This window comes from Centroberyx affinis, unplaced genomic scaffold (assembly GCF_046629955.1).
Source record: "Centroberyx affinis isolate AG114_WGS23_722 - 3 ecotype Tasmania unplaced genomic scaffold, CSIRO-AGI_Caff_v1 ptg000759l_1, whole genome shotgun sequence".
Classification (NCBI taxonomy): domain Eukaryota; kingdom Metazoa; phylum Chordata; class Actinopteri; order Beryciformes; family Berycidae; genus Centroberyx; species Centroberyx affinis.
In genome coordinates this window covers 210,763-234,378 of record NW_027279371.1, presented here as the reverse complement: position 1 = coordinate 234,378, position 23,616 = coordinate 210,763, and the positions used below count along the sequence as shown (strand labels likewise).

The 23,616-nt window shown below is 40.4% G+C and overlaps 2 protein-coding genes across 2 annotated transcripts; both read right to left on the bottom strand.

Annotated features, from left to right (window-relative positions):
• Positions 1-4,607: 4,607 nt before the first annotated feature.
• On the bottom strand, positions 4,608-5,717 carry LOC139644617 (uncharacterized). Its single transcript, XM_071520050.1, has one exon. It carries the CDS (start codon positions 5,715-5,717, stop codon positions 4,608-4,610), a length of 1,110 nt encoding a protein of 369 aa, XP_071376151.1.
• A 4,844-nt stretch (positions 5,718-10,561) lies between these two features.
• Positions 10,562-14,826, bottom strand: LOC139644616 (protein rapunzel-like). Its single transcript, XM_071520049.1, has 3 exons — positions 14,156-14,826; positions 10,881-11,075; positions 10,562-10,589 (listed from the first exon to the last, which is right to left on the bottom strand). The coding sequence occupies exons 1-3, from the start codon at positions 14,824-14,826 to the stop codon at positions 10,562-10,564; spliced, it is 894 nt and encodes a 297-aa protein (XP_071376150.1).
• Between the last annotated feature and the right edge of the window lie 8,790 nt (positions 14,827-23,616).

The window sequence follows — 23,616 nt, the reverse complement described above, 5'->3', positions numbered from 1 at the left end:
AAAATGTGTAACGAAATACTCCAGGACAGCACTCCAATTAATTTATATTTATTACCGCACAGACGTTTCGGCCAAGACGCCCTTCTTCAGTGCGCTTTTTAGGCAAACAAACTGAATCAGTCACTTGCAGGTGACTCTTATTGGTAATCAGGCTGACGCAGCAGCTTCCAAAGAAATCAAAGAAACAAATTAGTTATATCATTTTTTAGCTGTACTAACAACAACACTGAGAGAACATAAGGCCTAATCGTAACGTAATGTGTTAATTGGTCAAATTATTATTTTTAGGGTAGTTAAAATGTAATTTAAATTCTTTGACAGCGAAGTAGTTGGTAATTTGGTAAATTACAGTTTCAATTTAGTTTCATTAGTTAGTTGCATAAAGATAGACTGAGACTTGGACTTAAATCTAGTTAATTAATATTAACATTAGTAATATTGTTAATTCAGTGATATTAATTAATCAAGCATTTTGAGTTCAGAACAAGTTTCTATAGTAGTAATAGGAAGCAGTTGAACAATACTAATAATACAAGTCAATCTTAATCACCAGACCATGAGTCAGTCTGGTCCACCACATCTACGAGACAGACTCAACTAATCCTGCTCTCAATCAAAACAAATGAAAACTACTAGAACTCTTTGATAATAATGGTTTGTTTACATTGAAACAAACATTGACTGTTGAAAAACATGAAACATTTTTTTCTTTTGTAAGGGTTAATATGTTAACAAGCAAGGATTTATTTGCACTAATGTATGATCCAGTATCCTTTACAAGCTTCCCACACATTTTCAATTGCTGAGTATCCTATAACAATATTTACGTTTAATAACATTTCTTTCATATTTGAGATGATTGTGTATGTATTTCAAAAAAATTAATGTGCTTTTGCAATGTCCTTCTTTTCATCACATCGCCACCAACATTTCTCTCCTAAAACTTGAAACAATATCAGAAAAAAATATCTGATTGTTTGTTCATATTTAGCTGTCATAAATATTTGACATTCCATAACCGATTATTGTACCAGTTTCACAGATTTAAACTACATATTGCCAATTGGATCCCCCCCCATTATCTATCAGTTATGCAGTCCTGCTGAGAATGAAAACAGTCTGAATAATGGTTAAAAGAGAACAAAAAGAGGAAAACAGAAAAATCAACAGAAGAAACATTTTAAATACATTACTTTCTACTACTGGTAACTGTCAAAAGTTAAATTGGATGTCATACTATCCTCTGATAGCTATTAAAAGTCAATTTATCTTTGAAGATGCTTCTTCTTGGTTTGTATTTACCAAAAATATTGAACTCAGTGGGTATTTTTTGTATAAAACAAAGCATGGAGATACTAATGGGTATGTATATGTATGTTCAAAATACATAGTAATAACTGTTGCCTACTTTAAATATCTCAACAGTGCAAATGGTAAAATTAGGTAAAGCACACTGTTCAGCAAATATAAAGTTGGTATTGTGTGTACTTAAGGTAATGACTGCCACCTGGTGGCAATGTTTAGAAAGCATAATTTTTACTACAATTATAGTATCACAGGCTGAATGTATGTGAGTAAAATCACAAGTTACTTTAAATTTTAAACAAAACAACATACTTTTATTTAAGAAAGGAAAAAAAGAAAGGCACACACATTGCCTCAGTCCCCACACATCCTCCACAACCATTATACCCTCCTGCCATTTAGGATAAGATAACAGTGTATGGCCTTTAAAAAAAAAAAAAAAAGCTCCTTGTGCAGCTTTGTGCCTGCCTCCATCTGCTTTCTGAACATCTAACCCCTCCATCCTCAGACTCAGAGACACTTTTAACTTATTTATGCAATGCGCTGAGAGTAGAGAGAGCTTATGTATAGGGAGAGGCACTCTCTCTCTCTGTTCCACTGTGGTCAAAGGTGTCCAAGGCTGGATAGGAGAGAGATGGAGAATGTATTCTCCACATTAAGCCAGGGAGGTTTTCAGGTGTATAGTTTGGTGTTTGTACAGTGTGATAGAGCAGAGAGGGACAGGGCATTATGGTGTGCAAGGAAATATGGCGGGACAGCTAGGAGGAGCCATAGCAGTAGATTTGTGTCCTGCCCGGTAGTTGCTGCTAGCACCTCTCATGCATTTAACTACTCTACTGTCTCAACATGCCTTTCACATTTAGCCCATTACTATTGCTGGTGCTCAGGAGCTATCAGTTCCCTCCTCAGAAACACATAGAAAGTGCTGAAAGGCTCAAGTGCTGAACTGAAGTCTGTCATGCTAAACGAGAGTAGCTCTTAACTCTTAACTAACATTGCTGAAACTGCAACCAGTCAAGGACAAAAAACTGTTCATTTTCTGGTTTAGAGAGACACACTGATCCACATATGCTGTACTTTTTCTCAGCTTTTCTCAGACTTCGAAGTGATTGGAGAATTTGGTGTCAGCATAAGATTAAAATTACTTGCTTAATGTGAAATTATACTGCATTCAACTGCACTGAATATATTTGGATGGCCTCCTGTATCTGTTCCCCATCTCTTTTGTTTTAGTAATCATCTTGATCAGGACCAGCTTCCCTTGCTTTGACAACATAGGATGAGGCTCCTGTGTGAGCTTGAAAAGAAGAAAGGACAATGTTTTTCTAAAGATATTTTTTTTATGATTTCTGTTTTCTCTGCTTTGCAGTATAGAGAGACAGGAAAGATGGGAGAAGTGCTCACATGTGACAAGGTCCTGGATCGGATTTGCACTGTAGGATATAATGTGGGGTGCACTACTGAGCCACCGGGATGCCTTAAGAGAAGAAATGGAACCCAAGATGCTACAGCTTTCCTCCATTCCCTACCAGCAGTATTGCTATAGACAGCTTTCAAAATCATTGGTTTATCATGTTGGCTTATTCCCTGAAACTGCTATAAAACGCCCTGAAACTGCCATAAAACACTTATGTTAGCCGATTCCATGAAACTACCATAAAATGTGAATCATGTTAGATTATTCTCTCTTCTTATACACTTTATTATCTCTTTTTATTTGTTTGTTTTATTCATTCTTCTTATCCTTCTTATCTAATGTCTTATTTTCCTTGTGTAAAGCACTTTGAATTGCCTTTGTGTACGAAATGTGCTAAGTAAACTTGCCTTGCCTTGAAACTGCCATAAAACACTATGTTAGCCGATTCCTACCATAAAATGCTAATCACATTAGATTATTCCTTGAAGCTGCTATAAAATGCTAAATGCTTACAGAGCGGATTTTAAGTCCACCCCCTGCCAAAAGTTCAAAGAAGATAGCAGGCAATATATTATTATTATATGTTATTGTCTTCAATTTATCAAGTTTATGTTCAAGTTCAAGTTTATTTATATAGCACTTTAAAAAACAAAACAAGTTTGTACCAAAGTGCTTTACAGAGATTGGTTCTAAAAAAAAAAACAAGAATAAAAATGCAAGGAATAAAACAAGACAAGAATAAAAATGCAAGAAGAATAAAAACATATACAAGCAGAAGAATAAAATAAATACAGCCATGAGTATACATACATCCACAGACACCTTGAATCGCGACCTGCCCACTCTTCAGATTTGGTTGAGCAATTCAGAGAGTCTGATGTTGCTCTATTCAACGGCGATTTCTCGATCAGAAAAACATTCGGGCCACTCAGTGCCTTTGTGGATGGGACTAAAGTTTGAACCGTTTGTGCCATGGTTTTTAATTGCAGTTTCGGCAGTGTAATATTTGTTGAAATCACCCCTTAACCAATATATTTTTATATTATCATATATATATTATGTATTTTTTGTCAAAAACAACTGACATTCTTGGTAAAGTTAGTAAATACACCCAGCATCAGTGATAGGTTCCCCCCCGCACAGAAAATGGCTAACATGGAGGCAATGTCAGACTGAATAATGGAGTGGGAATGAAATTGCCATTCAGCCTCTCAGGCCCTCTCACCAGATTTCTTTAGTCAAGACCGTGGAATGGCTAGCAGACCTTTGCCAACGGACCTAAGGGGCCTAACAGTAGTGTGGGGGGTCAGGAGTTCAGAAATCGTTGTGAAAATCACTATTGTATTCCACAATGACTCTGTTGAACCATCCAACCTACAGCAGCAAGAAGCCCGAAGCCCGAAGCCCGAAGCCCGAAGCCCAAAGACTAGTGTAAACAAGGAAGTGGAGGAAATTCACGACTGCGCACGCACAACCTTATTACAAATGATAAGAGAATATATCTAAAACAAAAAATAATCAGAAGATTATGGACTAAACATATTAGAAATCTGCCCTGGGGCATCCTGTTGCACTAAAAGCATTGTGTGGAATGTAACTTTTTATACTGTGATGCTCACTGGGAAAAGAATTACTATATGTTTTCTATAACACTAAAAATAAAGTTGATGCTGGCATGGATATGTATGACTCTGAAATGCTGGTGAAATCTCTATGACACATGATCTTATCAACAGAAAAAATTAATACATTTATTTAAGGATTGAAAGAAATTCAAGTAAGACAATGAGTCACATTCCAGACCCCAGACAGAGCTGAACATGATATCTCTAAGACTTGGGTAAAAACATTGATGAATAGTATTTGCAACTTGTTTCTTCCCATTCTATGCTGTATGAGGCATCACAGGGTGAATACAAAGGTAGATTCCATTGTGTTTTTCATAGTAGTAACAATCTTCAGGGAAGTTGTTGGTCTCCACCACCTCCTTACGGCTGACAGCATGAACCAGGCAGCTGGGGAAGCTCCTCCTCAAAGATTGGGCCACATGCTTCATATCTCCCTTCAGCTTCTGCTTCTCAATCTCCTCTTGGATCTGACTCTTGTTAAAAGGCTTTGGGTCAACACAGAAAGAGAACACCACTTTGATGTTGCTGTTGGTCAAAACATCAAAGCAGTTAGCTCCTCCTGCACAACCATGGTAGGTCTTCTCTGCAAACAAGTTGACAAAGAAAGTGCGCTCCCTGTCATTGAAGACCCTGATGGACCAATTCACCCAATCATATTTCTTCACAAGAAAATCCAAGAGGGATTTGGTGAAGTCAAGGTCAACACTGCCAGGTTTCTTCTGAAGCTCGCGCTCCATGTCCCGCTCGGCATGAACAGCAAACTTCTCCGTACATTCGCCCACAGCAGCTTTCACATGTTTCTTCACATCCTCCATTCGTTCCTGCCACTTTTTCCACACGTTGTCCCCCTTTTCTCTGTCCTTCTGGATGGCATAACACACGACAACAATAATGCCCTTCACAAAAATCTCCATCACCTTGCCACAGAAATACTCAACTGCCCTTCTGTTTCCCTGCACTATGATAGCTCTTTTCTCAAGCATAGGGCCTTCTGAGTTTGTCTTCCCAGTGATATCATTGTAGTAGCACTCCAAGTGGAAGTCTTGTTGTTTTTTCTCATAATAGCTGAGAAACTTCTCCCTCTTCTCTTTGTTGTGAGGGTCATTGGCAAAGTCCTGGAACCTTTCATACTGGTTGAGGATCTGGAACTCGTGATCAGAGTTCTGTATGTTCATCAACGATATCTGCAGCTCCAGGCCCATTGTATCAAGCTCATCCTGGATTCCCTCAAGTTTCTGGTTGACCAAGTTAAATTGCTCTGTCAGGTTCTCGTCTGGGTTTTTGACTATCTCGGCAATCGTCTCAATCGCAGCCTCCAAGACAGGATGAAGCTGGCCTACAGTGGCTGCAAGCACCTCAAAGGCCATGATCTCCATACTTTTTAAATTGTACAGCCAGAGACTATGCTGGTGCCTGGAAAAAAAAATAAAGATGAAACCCTTGTAAAGTTCATTTTAATGTGATTTTAGAACATTTTAGAGAAAATTTGGCTCCCCTGTTTTTTGGGGGGTTTTTTTTGCATTACTTTGTGTAAACCCATTATCAAGAGACATTTATGTAGATTAAGTCATTTTTTCATGGAACTGTTTCCTGACAAATAACTTTAACTAACTACAATAAAGCAAATGGCAGGTCATGTCAGGACTTGAAAGTATCCAGTTTCATGTTTCAGTTTCACCCTTGGAGTCTTATTTAATGACAGGGACTCGATTATAGCCTTGGTATTGGCACTTAAAAAGTGTGTGAACTACACAAACAAGGCACACAGAACATTTATGGCAATTTATGGCAATTCAGAATTATGACCCCTTGGGATGTAATGTGCTGCCCTAACAATAGGCAAGACCTAAGCACATGTTTGGATCTTCCTAATGTTAGTGCCAGACCCAAACATGTGTTCCCATGTTCACAACATGGGGAAAAAGGGATTTACTTTGGTAACTACATAATGGTTTTCTATGTAAAATATGCGAGAGATAACCTAACTCATTCCCTGGAGCCCATATCCAGTTAAAAAAAAGGCACACCCAGGTCTGAGAGAAGAAAATCCCCACCACTGCATTGTTCTATAATGACAACCACACTTCCCTCCTCACAACAGCCTCTAATATGATTGAAACCCCAATCACCAAATACATACAAAATACTATGTTTTAGAATGATCTGCAATTAAATAACAAATACAGGTTTATATCTCCATCCACAGAACCTGTGTGTACCAGTAATTGGTCAGTGATGAGATCACTGACAGCTTTCCTATCACTGCACTAATTAGATTTGCCTGTTCAGTCAGATCAGAGCTTAAACAGTTTTCCACTTTCCTGCATGAACCAGCTGATGAAACAGACAAAAAGGCTGCAACTATAAATTGAAATTTGGAATTACATGGTGCAATTCAATTTGGGACTTTTTTTTTTCTTTGGGGGGGGGGGGACCATTTGAGTAAAAGACATTCTAATCTAAAGAAAAAACATAACAGTGACAGGAATTAGCTTTGTGCTTGGAAATATTATTTTTCACGTAATTTAACAGAAATGCTGCTTATAACATGTTTGCCATCCAGCATTTTCCATTCCCCAAGGGACAAAACCAACCCACAGAGCTATTATAGAGACCACACTAAGACAACAATACCACATCTGTGAACCATACCAGCTCCTCCTAAGACATGAAGTTAATCTGTTTTTCAGTACAAAACGCATTTTATGGTGTAGCCATGTCGAAAGGAGATAAAGGGCTCTTTTAAAACCAGTTCCTCAAAGGTCTCAAAGTTCCCACAGCTCCTAATCAAAGTCTGCTTGCCATAATGGTGAAAAAATCTGAGCAAACAAATGTTCATATTGTTTACTTTTTTTATTTCATTGTCAGGAAAAAATAAAATACTAATTGGAGCAGAATAAAAACTCACCTTACAAGCTACAGTAGTGGGGTCCAGTCCAGTTGTACAACAGTCCAGCTGCCTTTGAGCACCAGCCCCCTTAATTAATATATATATATGTGTGTATATCTTGTCACTCCCCCTTTGGAACTCCATCCCCCTCAAGTATTCCTTGGAAACCCACTCAGAGGGACGTAGGGCAGGCACAGAGACAGATAACATCCTGTAAACACTCCCCATCCAGAGACACCCTGAACCCTGAACCCTGAACCCTGGCAAATTTGAGAAATGTGGAAACATTGCTCAGTAAATTACTGACACAACATCACTGCACTGTGTTGTTTGGTTAGGGTTAATCAAATTATATTTTTCAAAATATAATTTGACTGGCTGGCAAGCTACATATCCCTCCTAAATGGATGTGCCCTTTAACAAAAAATACTGTTTGGTTACAGTATTGTTGTTAATGTAGAGAAGGAGTGTGGCCTCCATCTGCTTTTGTACTTTAGAATAGTTATAGAATCGTTTATTGTCATGTTTCTGCTCCTGCTGCTGCAGCACAGTATTTCTTTTCCATCTTCCGTCTAAAGGATCAATATGATTCAAAATAGTTCAATGCAAAACAAAACATAGAATGGACTGTTAAGATTAAAGCACACACACACAAATGGCAAAGTACGTGCACACACACATATACACAGTTTAATCATTTTTTATTTTGACTGTAATACTGTAATATTAATGGAATTGTCCTTGAGGGAATTTTGTGAACTAACACAGCACAGGTAATCAAATATTTGATTTTATTTATTTATTATTATGATTTCTTTTTTATTTTAAGAATTTCTGTTTTGTTTTCAGGTGGTGTTTCATTTTCAGCAGCTCATCTGGAATGCTGGCCTTTCCCCGTCCTCTCTCCAGATGTTTCCAGGTCACTGACAACAGGGCGTGTGGTGACAGATTGAGCATCACTTGGTTTGAAGAAGTCAAGGGGGGAAGGACCAGAGTGAAAGTACTTCCTTAGTTAGATTAAAGGACGGTTCCACAGAAAATAAAAAGGAACAAAGTGCTATCTACTCCTTTTTGTTGTTTATTCACTGCCAATCTTGAGTTACAACTTGAGTAATGGGTGTGAAGTCCAACTTTGAAATAGGCCAACTGTATATTTCAATGGTGTGAGAGAAAGAGAGAGAGAGAGAAGAGCTCATGCCAGATTTTTAGTGTGAACGGACATGAATATGAATATGAAAATGATTAATAAGGCATTTCTATTAGGTAATTCCTAAAGAGAAATGAAGACTAGGCCGTTTGATGTTATATTAAAACAAGACTATAATAATAATAATAATAATTGATTACATTTATATAGCGCTTTTCTAGGTACTCAAAGCGCTTCACATATCGGGGGGGGGGGGGGACTCAACTCATCCACCACCGATGTGTAGCACCCACCTGGGTGATGCACGGCAGCCAGTTTGCGCCAGAACGCTCACCACACATCAGCTATCTCAGTGGAGAGTAGAGGACTGAAAGAGCCAATTAGGTAACAAGGGATGATTAGGTGGCCATGATGGAAGGGAGGCCTGTTTGGGAATTTTGCCAGGGCACCGGGGTTACACCCCTACTCTTGCGATGAGTGCCGATGGGATCTTTATTGACCAGAGAGTCAGGACCTCGGTTTAACGTCTCATCCGAAGGACGGTGCTCACTCACAGGACAGAGTCCCTGTCTCTGCCCTGGGGCATTGGGGATATTACTCATGAGACCAGAGGGAAGAGCACCTCCTACTGGTCCTCCAACACCACTTCCAGCACCAGGTGGTCTCCTATCCAAGGACTAACCACAGCCAAACCTGCTTAGCTTCCCAGGTAAGCTAGCAATGTGATGCAGGAGCTATGGTGCTAGGTCAAAACCTAGTATATTGCTGGACCGTGTATGAGTGTGCCACGTGCCACGGCCGACCAATGGTGTAACTAACTCCGCTGTAGACTGCTAATACAGAATAATAGTCCACACATCCATACTGATCGTTCCAGCGCGTCCCGTCTCTCTCTCCACCGCTGTCGTCTCCACCGCGCCCACGGCCCGCATCGATCCTGCCGATCCAATCGCCAGGCGCTCTGTTACCCGTCGGTGCCCGAAAACGCTGTTCGCTGGACACCGGGGAACATCGTCGTCGGGACCCCGGCCGAAATCTGGGCCGGATCATCGGGAACAAATCGGCGGCCAGCTAGTGGCACTGGCTGGAACCGTGGCCCCGGGAAACTTCGGGAAGGTCGGCAATAAGCCCTCGGCGTGATGAAACCTCCATGCTTGTTTGTGTCTCTCTCAGAACAGAGGGGCTTCAGGTGGACTGAGCTCGCGCATATGCATCGACATAAACGGTGATATGATATAATTGTATAGATTCTACTTTAGCTTCAGCTTACATGCATGATATTGGTCAGCCTGCTTACTGTGTGGGAGAAACGGGCTCCTGATCTCAGCGGAGGAACTAGACAGCGGAGAAAACGAAACTGAAATTTCTGGCTCTGTGATCCTATGGTGTGCCACGTGCCACGGCCGACCAATAACTTGATCACTCAGTCACTCAGTCAGTCACTCAGTCAGTCACTCAGTCAGTCACTCAGTCAGTCAGTCAGTCAGTGACAGACATTCGCGTTTGTAGGGCTGGCCCCGCTGTTGCGGTCCAGCCAAAAATGGGAGTGGGGGGCGGGGGGTTTAAAGGTCTTGGAGTCATCCCCCAGAAAAAACTAGGCTATATAAAGCCAGTTTCCTGCATTTTCACAATGGATTTGCATGATTTATCCGTCTGAACAAAATGAAAACAGTAGGGTTTGAGGACTGTTCAAGGAACATACTAAGCATGGCTGTATTTGAAGACACAACTGTATATGAAAGAACATGCGCAGAGGATTTTGTCATGAAGTACTTATAAGTAATTATAATATATAGCTCCAATTGATTGCAATTTATTATTGTCAATTTTTTTTTTTTTTTTTACAATGTGATATGTTAGAACTATGAACTGTGTTGGGTGGGTGGGGTGGGGGTGAGGGACTTGAACGTGTCATTGCTCTCCAATGCCTGGAATATGTCTCCACTGCAGTCAATAATAATAATAATAACAATAATAATAATAATGATAATAATTATAAAGATGATAAAATGTTTTAACAGGCTACACGGTAGCCTACAGTTCCTACATCCTGATCAGTGCCTTGCAGTATCATGTCCAAGTTGATGAGAGTGGGCGTGGCTTATTACATAATAACCAAATCTCCATAGATATTAAAATCAAAACTTTAAATATTCATTAGAAAATCTGCGGAGCTAAGGAGACATCGTCGGGGAACGGGAGCTGGTGTGAGGGTGAGGAACAAGAGGGAGAGGATTAGGAGATTCAAACCTTGCCTTCCATCAGTGGTTACATTCCACCGTCTGCAGTGGCAGTGTGCGCTAGTGATGTCATCCACTCTACTGTCGCAGGATTACAAACACAACACCCCAGTGCTTTGATGACAATCAATGGAGATTTCAACCATGTCCCACTCTCCAAAACCCTGACTAACTTCACACAGTATGTAACATGTAAAACAAAGGAGAACAAGTTCTTGAACCTGTTGTATGTTAATGTTAAGGAGTCATGCACCTCCACTGCCCTGATGAGCTGAGGCTGATGAGGAGCACCTTCAGCCACAGGCTCATCCTCCCACGCTGCAGGTTGGAGTGCCTCAGGTTTTCCTTTGTGCCAGCGGCAATCAGACTGTTCAACACCATCTGCATCTCCTGCACCAGTCTGCTGTAACCACCAGCCCCGCAGCCCAGCAGCCCCAGCCCCCAGCCCCTGCCCCTCACCCATCACCCTAACCTGCACAATAACACTGGACCTAATGCTCAACACCTCAATACCACATTAGCCTAGTTTTATATTGTTTAATTTAATAGTTCTTATAGTGTTATATTTATCTATATTGCCTTTATGTTACCTACACCACTATATCCCTGGACTCAACTCACACAGGAGTGTATATTTATCTATATTGCCTTATATCTTTGCTGCACTACTTTTTATTCTTAATTATCTTATTATTTTTTATTACCTTATTTCTTGTACTTTGTTCTGTCATTGTACTGTACACCGCTGCTGTGACACCTGAATTTCCCCTAGGGGATCAATAAAGTGCAATCTTAATCTTAATCTTAATAGCTGTGTGTAACGATACACTAGCTGCTTTGGCCTGTTAGACGACGTTGCCAATGCATCACTAAGCAGAGAACGAGTCAGATTTTTCTGGCCCATGATGATTTTTGGTGTTTATGTCCCAACCAAGTTGTGAGAATATGCGATCCTCCACGCATGCACCATGAGCCAGGAGCCATATTGACAAACATTATGAGAATACTCTCAGAGAGCTCAAAATTCCTAGCAAGGAGTCCTAGTTTAGGAGTGCTTTAGGAAAGTTCTCAGAGCAACTATGAGCAAGGAATGGACAAGATGTTTTATCTTAGTGAGGACCCTGTTGTTAGGTATGATGCTCTCTTTTAGACGCTGTCATTGGTCCCTCAGGAAAATCTCAGCATGCTTCTTTTAGTCATTCATGCACACAGAAATTTATAATCACACAATTTAATCTATTTTAAAGTGTGGTTTACCTATAATGACAAAAATGAAAATCCCTGTTTAATAAATCGTTGGGGCAGCCTAACGATTTTGACAAAATGTTTGAAAAGACTTGTGCGGTATTCACAGCCTAATAAGTGATGCCTTTATTTGTGTGGACACGGTAATGTTATTATGACTTGTCTATCAAGTTGACCTAAAGATGTTGTGAAAGTGTCTCAGTTAATTAGTACAATTGCTGGCCTTTATATGGAAGCCTATATGAATAGGGTTGTTGAACAAGAGTAGTTCGTCAGTGATGCAGACGTGTGTCCCATCAGTGACCTGAAAACACCGGGAAAACCAATATATCCATAAATGCTTTTTCTTGTGCAAATGTCCTATGTGAATGAAATAAGCTGAATCACAAAATGAGGCTGTGAAAGAGTTGTAATTGTTTGTGTGGTTATTCTGCTGATGGAGGGTTGCATATATTTAAATCATCACTTCTGCACTGTTGCATTTTGGTTGTTGCCAAATATCTTAACATTGTGATCACTTTCATTTCAGCCAATATTATGTTGAGTGGGAGACGTGAGCACATCTCTAATAACATCAGCAACAAACATCATTCTTGCACGATCTAATCTGTAGCATTTCATAAACGCACTGTCATTCAGGGATTGGAGAACACTTCTGCATCTTTCAGCCATTTTCTCCTGTGCTTAAGAAACTCCTAAGCCTAGCTCCTAAAAGTTCTCCTCTTTTAATCTGTTAAATTGAAATTCTTAGAAAACGTCATCATTCTAGAAATTTTCTTAGAATTTCACCGCTTTGTGAATGCGGCCCCAGATATATAAAACTGTGTAGATTCAAGACTAAAAATTGGAAGCAGCAATCTTTTCTTCAGATTTATAAAACCCATCACCCGGACTGAGCCCAAATGCGACTTTATATGACTCATATTCTAAATAGCTGACTATTAAAAGGCGCATTCAGAATTTTAAGAGTCTTATGCTTTTGATCATGAACAAACGCTGTTTATTTATTTAATTTGTTTGTTTGTTTCTCTTGTGTGATGACCTGCAGTATATTTTGTTCATATAAGGATTGAATCTGGAATGGAGAAAAAAACCCAATAAAAAAGCAAATAAAAAAAGAGCTGTTTTTAGTCAGTGAGATAAATATATCACCCCACTTGTTGACTCGTTGTTGTGGCACAGAAACTCAGTGTGCTTCACAATTCTCTTTAATCAATCCTTTTGTTAGAAATTATGTGATGAATTGAAGACAATAGCAAATAATGCTTGCTATCCTGGATTTTGAGGGTGGACTTAAAATCCCCTCAGTAAATATTTATCAGACACTTCCCCCTTTTCCACCATGGTTGTTTTTAGATTTCTGATGTGACTATTTATTTTATTTTACAAGACTTGGTTTTATTTATTTATTTTTTTCTCCAATCAGTAATTCATTTTCTCAACTTTTAAAAATTTTCAAATATTTGAGTAGGACATTGTGTGATGGTTTCACTTTCATCTTTAGCTTGCACTCCAGAACAGTTTTCATTAGAAAGGATCATATACAGTATATGACTAATGTGACTGGATGAATAAAATAAAAATGTATACTAAGTTGCCAAGTAAGATTTCATATTAATTCTCAAGAGAGAAATTTGAAATGCATCTTTTTTATTTGGGCTGTCATTATAAAAAGGCTACTTGGGTGTAAGGCAACTTTTGTGTAGATATTTTGCAATGAGAAATAAATTACTTCACCAAGTTTGAAACAAGATTTATTCAATGCAAGAAAGCCAATACAAATTTAAAGAATAAGTGCTGAAATTGAGAAACTGTTTACCCCATTTAAAGTATAATGATGCTTCACTAAAATAAACAAAATGTCCACCACTTCAAAACATAATGGCTTTCTACAGATCATTGATTATTTATTTTTTAGACCTTGTCCTATGTTAAGTTAATGCTCAAACAGCCTTTTAAATGGTAAATGGACTGCACTTATATAGCGCTTTTACCCAAAGCGCTTTACAATGCCTGCATGCACCCATTCACACACACATTCATACACCGATGGCGGCAAGCTACCACGCAGGGTGCTGGCGCAACCATTGGGAGCAATTTGGGGTTCAGTATCTTGCCCAAGGACACTGCGACATGCAGACTGGAGGAGCCGGGGATCGAACCACCAACCTTCTGATTAGTGGACGACCCGCTCTACCTTACTGTCTCATTCAAACAATAAGGTTACACCCTCTAAAGTTTTCTGAACATTTAGAAGCGCTTCAGATTCAGTTTTGGTCACACTTTTTCAGCAAATCATCTATTTTATCTTGAATTTGTTTCACCCTGCCTCCCCATTTCTTCTTGACTTCATCTTCATCACCCTCTGTGGCAACCGTGTGTGCCATCAGTACCATGAGACCCATTTGGAAGAGATGAATGAGATGGAAGCATCTGGTTTCCATGTTGTTTTTGTCTCCACCACAGGCATCGACATACAGCTCCAGCAGACTTCCGGAAGACAGGTGCCCGCAGATGCCATGGTAAAAGGCATTTAGACTATCTTTCAAGTCATCTCTATTGATGACTTCCTTGAAATCCTCTGTGTGCTTTTGGGAGTCATCTGGGTTCTTCTTGATCTTCTCCACCATTTCAATGAAAGATTTGTGCTGATATTTGATGTAGTCTTCATACTTTCCATAGGTCACCTTCAATTCAATCAGCTTTATCTCCTTTCGTAACTTCTGGGTGGTCATAGAGAACTTGTCCAGTGTGGTGCAGATGTGACTGAAGGCTTCATCAACCTTTTGTTTTTCTGCAATTGCCAGGTCCTGATCTACTTTCTTCTTTGCCATCTTCACCACAAAAGTGACGATGCTGAAGAGTGGATTGATGTTTTCAGCAAAAGATGAAACTTTCAACAGTCCCTCAAGGACAATGCTTCCTGCCCGTTTGGCCTGCTCAGTGTCAACCATGGCTGTTGCAAGTCAATCTCAACTTAAAAATAAAATGGGAAAAGAAAAATAGTCAGCCATTTGTTATCACAGTTACCAAGGCTTTATAACTATCATGTACATACAGGCACTAGATTGCAAAAGATTGTGGATGGTCACTATTATTCAGGAACTTAGCTCTAACAACAATTCAAATATTTTACTGTAAAAGCAAGATATTGAAACTATTTCCTGCTCAGTCAAGTAAGGACCTTGGAGTAAACTACTTTGTGTATAATTAATTGTCTTACCTTGTATAAAGTAATCAGCAGACCGTGTATTTCCTTTTGGTTGCAGCAATCTCAGCCACTTCACCCTGCTTTGTACCACAGCAACCCCCTGGCTCTTGCTTTATAACAGCAGGACGTGGGAGTGACTCAAAAATGATTGGGTTGTGTGGTTCTTTTATCCATGCCTGATTGGCTGAGATAGATCCTTCTGTTGTTAGAACATCAGTACACACAGTTTCTACAAATTCTTATGCATCCTCATACTTACACATATTCAAGGAATCATTAGAATGACAAAAGCGTACTGTTTTGTATTGTGAAGTTTAGCTTTGAGTGTGTTTGATCAGAATCAGAACCCGAGTGGTGTCTGAAGAACTAATTTGACAACCATTAAAAAGTTATACTGAACAAATATCCATTGTTGCAGTCTGAGGAGCAGGCTTGAATAAATTGATTGAAAGCTGTCATGCAGTTGACATCACTACTCAGCTGTTCAGTAAACAGCACAAAGACTAAAAGCAATGATATAGTTTTCATTTTGCTGCCAATCAGCTGATACTCATCTGGAGAGCAACTAACAATGAGTTCATAGCTCGACAGTAGCTATGAATTCATTGTAAGTTGATTATTTCAGCAGTGCCATGGAATAAGCTCAAATGATACGCATTTTAGGTAAGATTCAGCGAATACGTCAACATGATGAGCCAATGATTATGATCGCAGTCTGTAGCAACACTGCTGGTAAGTGAGGGAGGAGAGTTGTTGCATCTTTGGCTAAATTTCTTTTCCTCAGGCTCGCACAGGAGCCTTGTCCTATGTTGTCAAAGTGAGTAAGGGACATTGATCCTGATCGAGATGATTGCTGAAAAAAGATGGGGATCACATACAGGAAGCATCTATGGTTCATCTATGGGAATGGTTTATTATTTCACATTAAGCCAGAAATGCATTTGATTTTGCTTATACTGAACCAATTGCTGCAATAACTTAGTACATTTTGAGAAAATGTACAATATTGAATGTGGAACATTTTTTTGTCCTTGGCTGGTTGCAGTTTTCAGCAATGAAGGAGTTAACAGCTATCTCTCCTTGAGCATGACAAACTTACATTCAGCACACAAGCCTTTCAGCACCAACCTCCTTTCTATGTGTTTCTATGGAGGGAAGTGATAGCTCCCGAGCAGCAGTTATAGTAGCACTCGACTAAGGCGTGTTGACACAATAGAGTAGTTACATGCATGGGAGACGCTAGCAGCAACAACTGAACACAGAAACTCTTCCATGCAGTTCAGTGGGGAAAGAATCATGTGACATGGTTGACTGAGCTGGTGTTTTTCCCATAGGACAGTGGTGTCAGAGTTGAACTGGGCTAATACACTTAAAGCACTGGCAACGCAGAGGGAAGATAGACTGATGGTTATACTTTCGCCCGGGTGCTTTCGCGGATGGTGCGCGCACTTCAACAGAGCATGAAGGCATTTATACTTGCCGCATTTTCCGTTGTAGTATTCTCCACAAAGACAGGGGTCGGTAGAGAGAAAATACCCTGTAAAGCAGGAAGTTTTGGGCCATTTGATGCTCTTTGTAATCTTTCGATGATGGGTTGTACAAATGCTGGTATGAGCTGGTATCAGCTCAGCAAGACTTCCCTCAAATTCATCCATTTTGAACTGAGCGACACTCGCGCGGCTCGCAATAAGTTACAAAATCTGGGAGGTGCGCGACCAAGCGAAGCGACCTTGCGCGGGTCTGACGCCAGGTTCGCGATTGCGTCATTTGTGGCGCACGAACCTTGTGACCTAGCGACTGCGTCAGGTATAAAATAAGCTTGACTGTGCTCATTATCCCCTTGTCTCCCACACCTTGTTTACTGGTGTCAGCTCATGGAATGTTCCAGCCCTCTTACAGCCAGCAGCACCCTTAACGGTCTATTTCTGGCCCGCTGTCACAGAAAAGAGGGACTTCAGGAATAATAATATAATAATAATATAGAACCATTTCAAGGAAGGATCTGACTTTCCACTGAGATGGTGTGCCAATGTCGATGTTCATAAGAGTGTTCTTCTTGAAGCTTGAGATGACTCCCACCTTCTGGTCGACTGAGACACTACCACTGTCCGCATGGCCCAGGAACTTCACAGACTTGCGGAAAAACGAGCAGGCCATCCAGGCAACAAAGGAGGCTGGAAAAGTTCAGGTCACTGAAAATGCTGAACATCATGCGCATGAAGGATGCTGGACTGTTGCACAGGCCTTGGGGGAGCGTGTTGTACTCATACAGGCCTAAGGGTGTTGTGAAGGCTGTGTACCGCCTGTCAGACTCATGGAGGGTGATGTTGTAAAATCCTGATGTTAGATCCATGGTACTAAAGAGGGCATTCCCAAAGCGGCAAGACAGTCGGCTTGATGGGTGAGCATCCTTGGCATTGAGCTAGCGAAAGTCGGTGTAGATCCTCAGGTCACTCAGTTTCTTTCAGAGTATGATCATTGGCAATTGGCATATTCACTGATGGACTTGCTAATGATGCCCTTCATCTCCATGTCAGACAGCACCTCTCACAACTTAAGATAATTGGCAGTAAGACAACCGAAAAGGTTGGTCATCAGAGAGGCGGGTGCGGTGGACAAAATCTTTGGCCTCTCCACAGTCCAGTTTGACTCTGGAGAACACATCTTGATAGGCCAACACAAGCTCAGCCATCCTCTTTTTCCACCTGCCAGACACCTCACAGCCCTCAATATTAATGTCTTGCAATCCACTGTTTCAACTGCTGTACTCCCTGGTGACATGTTAGCTGTGTTCGGCAACTTCCCCCACATCAGATACTCCTGGCAAGGAAGGAGAGTAACAGCCTGCCTCAGTCTCACAGTCCCAATCTTAACGGGCTCCTCAGGGCCTGACCAACGGGAAATGCAGATGAGTAGTTGGGGTCGTTGGTACTGGAAGAGATGAGCTCTGAGTATTTCTCAGTGGACTTTGTTCTCTGTATGATGGGTCTAATCACATTGCTCCTGACAGTAAGCTCATCTCTCTGTACAGGAACAACAAAGGTTGGCATGATGAATCTGAATCCATAGACAAAAATATCCAAGTCATAAACGCACTTAGGCTGCATAACAAAGCCACCACAGCCAACAACTCTTTCAGACACAGGATATTTTTGGATATTCTGTGCCTGAAAGATCTTTGGAGCTGACATCTGTTTATTTTCTGTTCTGTTCTGTTCTGTTAAGTGTTATTTTTATTATTTGTCACTCTGTCTCCTCTCCCATTGGGGAACACAGGAAAAGGGGGTAAAGCTAAGATCACAATGGGCTTGTGGCCTAAACAACAGTATGGTGCCACCCGTATATGCAGCGGTACTGCAAGAATATGACGTAAAACACAGTAAACATACCAGACATGAAATGTAAAAAACAGTTCCTCCAAGTGAATATTTGTCACTCCAGTTCCTACAAAATTAAATTAATTAAGGAAAAAGAGTGCATCCAGACTTTATGACACTAGGGATAACAAAAATATAAAATGATCAGAAACTATAAGATGGGTTATGATATTATGAAAAATGACACCTAGCTTTCCCATAGGGGAACACAGCAAAAGAGAAGAAGAACAGGAAGTTTATGGGGGCTAGGAGGAGGAGGGGTGCAGGAGGTGGGGCTCTTATACACAGCAGCATTGTCAATGGAGGTAGAAGAAAACAGTCAGGTATCTAAACTAAGATGACAGATTTAGTGTAATTATACAAGTAATAACAACTCTGTTACATGAGCCCTTTGGCGGTCGGTAGGTGAGGATTTGTAGGCAGATCAGCATTTGCATTTCTAGGTAAATTAGGCATCCGTGGATGGAGCTTAAAGCAGGCAGTTAAGAATATGTCAGTAGCAGCCATGTGAGCTAGTGAGTGGTTGTGGATGAGGAGGAAGCATGCTATTTGGGGCACAAAGTAGCTTAGGTAGATAGCCTAACTGGGTTAGCCTTGTTTTAACAATAGCTTGGTAGCACGCTTTTACATTAGCGTAGTAAGACTTAGAGCCCGTATAAACAGGCCCATGTGTTTAGAAGCAACACTGAGGTAGCCTTGTGTTAGAATTAGCCTTGTAGCATTCTTGTACATTAGCGTATCTGTCAGAATTTGTTTGCACATATTAGTTTGGGAGTAGCCAAACTAGTGATGGTGGCTGGACAGCTGAGCGGGTCCTGACATCCAGATGAAGCTACTTGGTAAGTCAGCAGGGCCAGACAGACTTAGGTTAGCCTAAGCAGATACAATGTGAATATGCAGACTGAGCTAGCCAGGTATCTGCTCTCTGCTTGGGCCAGTGTAGGGTGCAGATGTAGTGTGTAACTTTGTATATTGTAAACTAGCATTGCTGTGTAACAAAAGGTGCAAGTGACTGTGGCGCAGCGGGCTGCTGAGACTGGGCAAAGAAAGAGGTGTTTCTGGGACACTGGAATACACTGTTGAGCCTTTTTGAGATGCCCTGAGCTTAATTTAAAAAAAAAGAAAAAAAAAAGAGGAAAGGTGCCCAGTTGATAACCCCACTGACTTGCCTACACTGACTCACCCTGAAAGCTAGAGTAGGTGGTGAATGTTGCTGTCTTGGTCCTGTAGATTTATGATGGTATTGCCTGATGTTTGCTATGGTAGTCATTTACATGGTAGTATATGATTCTCTTAAACTCTGAATTGAGCCTCCAAATGAATGCTCACCTTGGATTATGGCACAGGAGATAATAACATCATACCCTGCTGGACTACTACTGAGTAGGCTGCTTTTTCAATACCTGTTGTAAACATGAACAAACTGAAATTCTTGAAACATTAAAGAGTATAATGTTTTCTGATACTTCAACTCTGTCCACCATCTGACTAGGCTAGTTTCTGTCTATGGCCAGGTGGGTTAAAGGGGCTGCCCACACAAAGCTGGTGAGCACAAAGCATCAAAGAGATGCTTTGAATCTGACCAGGATTACTCTTCCATGAATATGATTTAGCCACACAGCCCTGCATTGAGCCTAGCCCATCAGGTGACCTCAAGAACACAGAAAAACATGACATGGAAACAAAAAGATTTGTCAGCCATGCAGGGATACTGTACTGTGACCCGTCACTTCAACATAGCCCTCAATTCTGACTCAATTCACTCTCAATGGAAATACCATTAATTTTGTCCCCCCACAAAATGTCACTTTTATGCTTTATTGGATAATTTTCTTTATGACTAGTCTAAAATGCCATCATCATAACTTGTTATTCCAAATTAAATTGTATTTTTATTTATTTTCTGTGTTGCATGGAATTTAGAAAACCTTGTTTCTGTTCTACATGGTGGTCAAATGGTGCAAATCATTTGCTCCTTCTTCCTCACTGACTAAATAGAGCGCCATGACTGGAAATGGACGGTAAACTGCTTGACTTAACTTCACTAATCTCTGTCCTCAAATACCATGTGTTCACTCTGCACCTTTGTCCCCCTATTTACCCCTGTTACTGCACCCAACAAGCTTATCTGGCACTGACTATGTGCCATAAATGGTATTGTTTAATCCAGGTACTGCTATCCTTTATTACTCCTGTTTGTATGCCAATTTCTGTGCAACAACCAACAAGCTTGTTTGGCACTGACTATGTGCCAAGGAAATTATTTTCTCTGGAACTTCATAAACGGTATCACAGTCAGGTGTGGTGCTTCAAAATGTAACTAGTTTTGAGTCATATTCTCACACCCTCTGCCTTTTAAACACTGTGCAAACAATTCGTGTTAAGGAGGTTTGTGATGTGCAATGAAATTATTCAGTCACAAATATAATGTTACGGTCAAGTTATTGAGCAAGAGCCCAGACAAGTTACAGAGCAAGAGGGGGATGACAACGACCCAAAGGTTAGCAAAGTGGATTGAAATATTAAAGAGTATAATGTTGATTGAAAGATCATTTTTAGGCAAGCCAATATTTATATTGATTATTATTATTATTGACTGCTTGTCAATGGAGAGTGAGTGGATTGTTAAGAGAAAAGAAAACTCTTACCCTCTTATACTTTATTGGATAGTTTCTGACTAAAATGTCATCTTCATAACCTTTGAAATGTTATTTATTTTTTGCATGAAATTTGTCTTGGATGTCTTCAGGGAATTACATTCAAAAAGTTGACCCAAAGCAAACAGCTTAAAGTAAAACCCTGTTCTGTTCTACATGGATCACATGGGGTTAAAAATGTGTTCCTTTTCCATACATGTTTGAAAAAGTCTGCCACTTAAGAAACCTCTTGACTGGTGTAAACATCAGATAATGAAAATGTTATGAGTTAGGCTTCTGCCTCACTGACTAAACAGTGAGCCATGACAGGAAATGGAATTTGTGAAAACACCGTCTGAAATGGTAAAGTCCTTAACCTGTAATCTCTGTCCTCAAATGCTCTGCACCTGTGTCCCCTTATTTACCCATGTTACTGATGTCCTCTGTTGCTCCTGCTTACACGCCAATTTCTATGCAACATCCAACAAGCTTATCTGGCACTGACTATGTGCCAAAGTAATTATCTTCTCTGGAACTTCATCAATGTTATCACAATCAGGTCCTTGGAAAACATAACTAGTTTTTTGTCTTTTTGTCTTGCACAACCTCTGCCTTTCAAACACTGCGCAAACATGTGTTCAATGTCTGTTTTCCAACCTAGTTACAAACAAAAATAATAATATTAATGTTTATTTATATATCAGCTTTAAAAACGTGCTTTTAAAAGTGCTGTACATGGTATAAAAACAAAAACAAAACAATCAACAAAACTGGTGCACAAGAAATTTTTATTACACAATTTCACTCAGGAAGACTACTTCATTCATTTATGCTTTCTCTTTACCCAATCAGAGTTGGTAAACACTTTCCCTGTGTTTCCAGAGAACCAATCAGAGTTAGCCGTCACTTCCCTCTCTTTTTCAAAGAGCCAATCGTCTAAGTGACGGGAGTATACACGTCAATTACTTGACATTCATATTCCAACTGGAAGACTCTTCCAAAGTTTAGAGGCTCTGACTGCAAATGCGTACACCTTTTCACTTGAGTCGAGAGTGGGGACAGTCAGAAAAGCTTTGTTTGTAAATCTAAGGTTAAGCTTTTGTTCACAGGGAGAGAGGCTCTGCAACATCAGCCAATGCAGGTTTGTTAAAATGGGGGTTATATGACCTTTCTTTTCAATTGTAGTCAAACACCTGGCTGCTGCATTCTGAACTAGCTGCAGACAGTAGAGAGTCTTTTGATTGAGACCAGAATACAGAGACTTAGAATAGTCAGTGTGAGATGAAATATAAGCTTGAATAACTCTCTCTGAAAATAGAAAAGACATACTTATGGAGATGTTTATTAATTGATAAAAACAACACTGATCAACCCTTTGTTTTCGCAATACAACCCAGAGTCAGGTTGCTATGTAGGAAGAAAAATGATGCTTTTAAATGTGGTGACAAGGAGCAATATAAACTACTGAAATATGAATTTCAGCGGGCTGTGATAAAAGCAAAGGCTTCCTACAAAGCAAAGCTTGAGAATAAGTTACAGGTACATGATATCAAGGGTGTGTGGCAAGGCCTGCAAGCAATCACTGAGTATGGAACCAAGCACCATGTTCTGGTCAGTGACCCCTCCCTTCCTGAGAGGCTAAATTAATTTTATTGTAGATTTGATTCCAATGAAATCCACCAGTGCCCCTCTTTTTCCTAGTGAGCAGGGCAATCCACCCCCTACCATTTCAGAACATGAGGTCAGAACCCTGTTCTGCCGACAAAACATCAGGAAGGCGGCAGGGCCTGACGGCGTAGCGCCAGCTACACTGAAATACTGTGCTGACCAACTTACCCCAGTCCTCACTTCCATCTTTAATTTGTCACTTCTACTCTCAATTGTGCCTGCTTGTTTTAAGTCAGCTGTGATTATTCCAGCGCCCAAGAAAAATAACATCACCTGTCTTAATGACTATAGGCCCGTCGCCTTAACCTCAGTCATTATGAAAGTCCTTGAGCGACTGGTTTGTAAACATCTGTCCAGTATCACACTCGACCCCCATCAATTTGCCTATAGAGCAAATAGAGGTGTAGATGATGCAGTGTGCCTATGTATACATTCTATTCTTCAGCACCTGGAATCTAAGTCCACATATGCCCGCGTTCTCTTTATTGATTTTAGTTCTGCATTTAACACCATTGTTCCTGTTAGGTTGTTTGACTCTCTACAGGCACTGGGTGTTAACGCGTTATTATGTCACTGGATCTTGAACTTTTTATGTAACAGGAAACAAGTAGTGAATATGGGTAATCATGTCTCGCTGCCTAGGCTTCTGAACACTGGCGCCCCCCAGGGTTGTGTCTTATCTCCTCTACTGTACTCTTTACACACAAACAACTGTAAATCACACTCTGAGTCAGTTTTGTTGTATAAGTTTGCTGATGACACCTCTGTGGTGGGTCTAATCACCAACAATGATGAATCAGCCTACCGCAGGGAAGTAGTAGAGCTGGTGAGGTGGTGTGAGGCTAACAACCT

Coding starts and splice junctions, on each gene's coding strand:
- LOC139644617 (XM_071520050.1), bottom strand. CDS start 5,717: ATGGCCTTTGAGGTGCTTGCAGCCACTGTAGGCCAGCTTCATCCTGTC.
- LOC139644616 (XM_071520049.1), bottom strand. CDS start 14,826: ATGGTTGACACTGAGCAGGCCAAACGGGCAGGAAGCATTGTCCTTGAG. Junction 11,076..14,155: donor ATAGATGATTTGCTGAAAAA/GTGTGACCAAAA, acceptor GGTGAGGGGCAG/GGGCTGGGGGCTGGGGCTGC. Junction 10,590..10,880: donor AGCTCATCAGGGCAGTGGAG/GTGCATGACTCC, acceptor CCCTCACACCAG/CTCCCGTTCCCCGACGATGT.